We start from the raw sequence: 4,412 nt of genomic DNA, 5'->3' as shown, positions 1-4,412 counted from the left end.
CTGTCACCCAGTTTGTTCCTGTCAAATATCCTATATGAAATAATCTTGTTGGACTATTTAAGCAAAAACTGGCTAAAGATTTTCTGATAGCTAAAAACCCTCTACACTGGACATTGAGAAACTACGTTTTCCTTCGATGTCTTGACTAGAACAATTCATAGGCAAAGGCATCTCCAAATGAGCAACAAATAACCAAATGGCTATAAAAAGGCAAAATGTTAAATAATTATTAGGAATACTTCCAAGCGCTGTGTTCAAAGCATACACAATGGAGGGTGTGGCTTTTATTTATACGAAATAGAAAATCTTTAATTTTGCTAATCTAGTCACTGGTGCTTGAATTCGCTCCGCAAGTTCGTTCTAAATAGTAAAAGTAACCTATAGAATACTGCAAATCCATACAAATGTTGTTAAAAAAAGAGTCGAACACAACAGTTCCTTTTCGTTCAGCTAACCTACCTGCGATGTATATGCCCGTACAACAGTTTTTAGGTATATCGAGATTTCTGACAAAGTCGATTATTCTTCTTGCCACTAAAGAAAGGGTAATTTGTCGTTATACCGCCAGTTGTAAGGTCAGTTAAATAGATCGAGGCATCGGACGGTGAAGATGGCTGATGGGGTAGAATTGCAAAACCCGCATCTTGACTATTTGGAAACAGACTATTTGTACCACCTCGGCTTGTCCACAAAAGATGATCTTGAAAAACTCTTTTCGGATGTGCGTTTCGTCTGTATGGGTGGAACCTCGCAAAGAATGCTGAGATTCGCCGAGCATATGAAGAGACTGCTAAATGTCAACCATAAAGTGCAAGACCTTACCGGACACGGCAGTCGATTTTCCATATTTAAAATCGGTCCTGTGCTTTCCGCAAGTCATGGAATGGGTTGTCCGTCGTTTAGTATCCTTCTGCACGAGTTACTCAAACTGCTCAAGTACGCGAAGTGTCGAAACATAACGATGATAAGACTGGGCACAAGCGGGGGTGTCGGTGTCGCCGGAGGAACGGTTGTGGTGAGCACAGGGGTAGTCGATGATCTTTTAAGGGAGAATCATCACTTTCATATTCTGGGCGAAGTTGTTGCCAGGCCCTGTACCCTTGACGAAAAACTTGCGGAAACCATTACAACCCATGGCCTTGAAATGTTCCCTGACATTCCCATAATCAACGGAAAAACGATGTGTGCAACAGATTTCTATGAATCTCAGGGTCGTCTTGATGGTGCCTTCTGTCACTACGATTACTCAAGAAAGATTCAGTTTTTACAGAAGCTACAGGCTCTCGGTGTGCGTAATATCGAAATGGAGGCCTCTTTATTCGCGGCAATGTGTGCTCATGCCAGAGTCCCGGCTGCCCTGGTTTGTGTTACAATGTTAAACAGGTTGGAGTCTGATCAAATGCCTGGAGACGAGAAATTACATCTTCAGTGGCAGGACAGACCTTTAAAAGTAGTTGGCGGGTATATTTCGAAGGTTTTACGCGGAAATTGAAGTGTGTGGGTTAGTGACATGGACTGGGTGCTATACAGCCCTATCAAGTATAGCGAAAAAAAACGCCGTTAATACATCTATTCATATACGAAATCACTGCCAGCCATGTTAATAGTCATAATAAATATGTGAATTGCTCTGTTCAGTGAAACTTACTCTTTCTTCATTCCACATCAAGTAATAGGCATCTCTGGGAATAAAACACCAACTTGAAATCACGAACATAGTTCTACCCCAATTTTCATCCCTTCTAGCTTTTATTACGATGTACGTAATTGGTGATCACTTCCTGGCCTTTTGTTATTATCACAATTTAGCCAATGATTGTGAGCTACGCTTTAGATTCCTTTCGGCTTTTATGGTGAGCTGTCTATAGGCCATTCTAAACTAATACAATGTTCAAACGCATACATTCTTCAGCAGCGCTTACCCCCAATGGAATAGGTTAATTCAAGGGGAGCGATAGGGGTTTGATCGTAAGGTAAACCTCTCGCTCGTTCCCATTTTCTAAAGGGTCGCCACTTTCTGCACGTAGTTGCTCTACAACTCAGGCATAGCTGTCATAGCATCAGGCGAGCTGTCGTATGCCATGTTTGGCACCGCGTGCAGCGCTATCCAGGAAGCTCGCTCATCTACAAAGTAGACAGACGCAGAAAGCTAGATATCCAGTCAGATTCAGCGGGGTTCGACGAAGCTCATCCGCCAGCTTGTTTGGTAGGTGTGTCCATCAGTTCGATGACGACAATGGACGAACTATAATCGCGTAATTTCTACGATAAAACTTATCTGCTTGCGTCGTTGTCATCGTCATGTTATCACCAACATCATCAGGATGATCATCATCATTATTATTATTGCCGTTGTTACCGGTGTCGTTGCTGAACACCATCGCCGCCTTGCTGCCGACTACCGCTAACTCCAGGGGCTGCTGGACGGCGAAACAGGGCGGAGTTAGAGCGCGCAAGTCGCCAGTTTCGGGACCAGCCAAGCAGCCGAGGTTAACTCAGCGCTGGGGAGCGGGGTTTGCCGCGGTTAAAGGCCCTGAAGCGAACACGAGAATGGGGGAATGAGCGAACCACGGACTCCGCAGTGGCGGTAGCGACTCTCAATATCACAGATAGCGCCGTTGCTCATATTGCTGCCACTGCACTCCATCGGCAGGTAAAGGGTCAGCCGTCCTTCCGGCAAGCCCAGCAAACGCTAGCCCATTTGCCTAGCTATCGCTGTTAAAGCAGGAGGTATCTAGGAATAGACGAATAGGCAAAAAGGCCCAGCCCTAGTAAGCGGCACAGCAGCGATTCATTGACGTTAAGGCTTGTGATAACTGCGTGTGCGCTGGTATGCTACTCGGCGCTGAGTACTGCAGGGGATACGAGGCGCCGGGGCTTTGGACCTTCACCACGGATTAGGCAATGGCAGCCGCACCTCGCGGCTGAACCCATGACCCACGAGCGTTATTGGAAGTTCGTACATAACTATGGCGGCGGCAGCGTCAGGCAGTAAGGAGAAACTGGTTGTTCGTGTTGAGAATACAGAGATAACCCGGCCGGTAGCCGACAGTTAGTCGGCCCCATTTGGAGCGAATGCTTCCGAGTGGTGGCAGCCAATGCGTCGACGTGCTTTGAAGAATGCGTTTGGCTGTACCGTAACTAACGTTTAACCATAATTACGTGCGCTCTTGCACCTATGCGCTTGCTACGGTACAGTAACATAGGTTCGTATACACTCTTCGCAGATGGAACTGCGTAAAGTATCGATGTTCCGCTTTATTATCGTAGTTCGAACGCGTCTCATCTGTTGTTGTAATCGGCGCTACCACCCGGGTGATTTGCATTTGAGAGATCAGGGGAAGTTAAAAGTAGGGAGGTAAGTGAAGCAAAGTAATTGAGAAGGTGAGCTAAGAAAAAGAAGACTTGAACGAAGCCATACGAAAACGAAGCTGTAAGGCAGCTCGATTTTATTGGTCACGGCACGTTAAACGAACGTACCTACTAACGTCTATTCTGGCTGCTTTGCCAATCACGTTAAACCAGGTTCATAGAATATCTAAGGTAAAAAGGAACAGGACTCCAAAAGTGTCATCCGTCTTTCACAATAAATAACACTACCTACAGGATAGGTTACCTACAGATGAGGCATCGTATGGCCAGCTAAATATATTTGCGCTGTTATCAAACTTGACATTGATAAATGGCGTGCTAAGCGGAAGAAATAAAAACATTTTTATTACTAAAAGGTATTGCGATATAACGCAACTCGAGCCGGCAGTCCGTCAGTGTAATGGTTTGTAATCACTTGTCATATATTTATCTGTAATTAGGAAATATCTAGCAATTTCCGTCAGCCGTTAGTATGTTAATGAAATTCATGTATGTGTGCTAAGACAGTAACGGGAGCACCAGATGTGGGGGCTTTTTTGCAAAGCAAAGTTACCTCTCAGCGATGCTTTCTATCAGTTAGATTTGATCTAATCATAATCTGTACTGCCATATTGTCAAAGGCTCTGCACATACGAAAAAAACACCGTTGAACTGGCCTGATATTTATCATCTGATCTACTAATCTTCTCTTTAGAGTACTCCCGTCTTTAATTGTTCGTCTGTCTGTGTCAGTAGCTATGCCCACGTATTAGGACACTACTTCAGTGGCGCTTTTTTTACAGACTACCCAAACGCATGCAAATTGAAATAGGCCAATGAATCAAAACTGTAGATGCATCTACAATATACCTTTCTTCGTCTCGAGTTTTTACGTCTGGCATCGTCGTGAATCGTTTCATCAGACGGCTGGCTCTAGGCGCGAAACGAAGTGTTCCTATGCTCGGATTTGAACCTAGATCATCCTACTATCCCTAAGATTAGCGATTAAGTACGTTATCCTCTAACCTGTCACGGGTGTATTTATACCAGTTTTCAATTGA

At 44.6% G+C, this 4,412-nt stretch overlaps 1 protein-coding gene across 1 annotated transcript; it reads left to right on the top strand.

Annotated features, from left to right (window-relative positions):
• Positions 1–610: 610 nt before the first annotated feature.
• Positions 611–1,360, top strand: LOC111271436 (uridine phosphorylase 2; the record flags this gene model as incomplete). The annotated part of the gene is made up of 1 exon (XM_022852221.2): positions 611–1,360. A coding segment is annotated over exon 1 (750 nt), but the record flags the coding sequence as incomplete, so codon positions are not given.
• Between the last annotated feature and the right edge of the window lie 3,052 nt (positions 1,361–4,412).

Source organism: Varroa jacobsoni, unplaced genomic scaffold (genome assembly GCF_002532875.2).
Source record: "Varroa jacobsoni isolate VJ856 unplaced genomic scaffold, vjacob_1.0 contig00615, whole genome shotgun sequence".
Classification (NCBI taxonomy): Eukaryota; Metazoa; Arthropoda; class Arachnida; order Mesostigmata; family Varroidae; genus Varroa; species Varroa jacobsoni.
The sequence above is the reverse complement of the archived record's forward strand: the minus strand, read 5'-3'. Positions and strand labels throughout refer to the sequence as shown.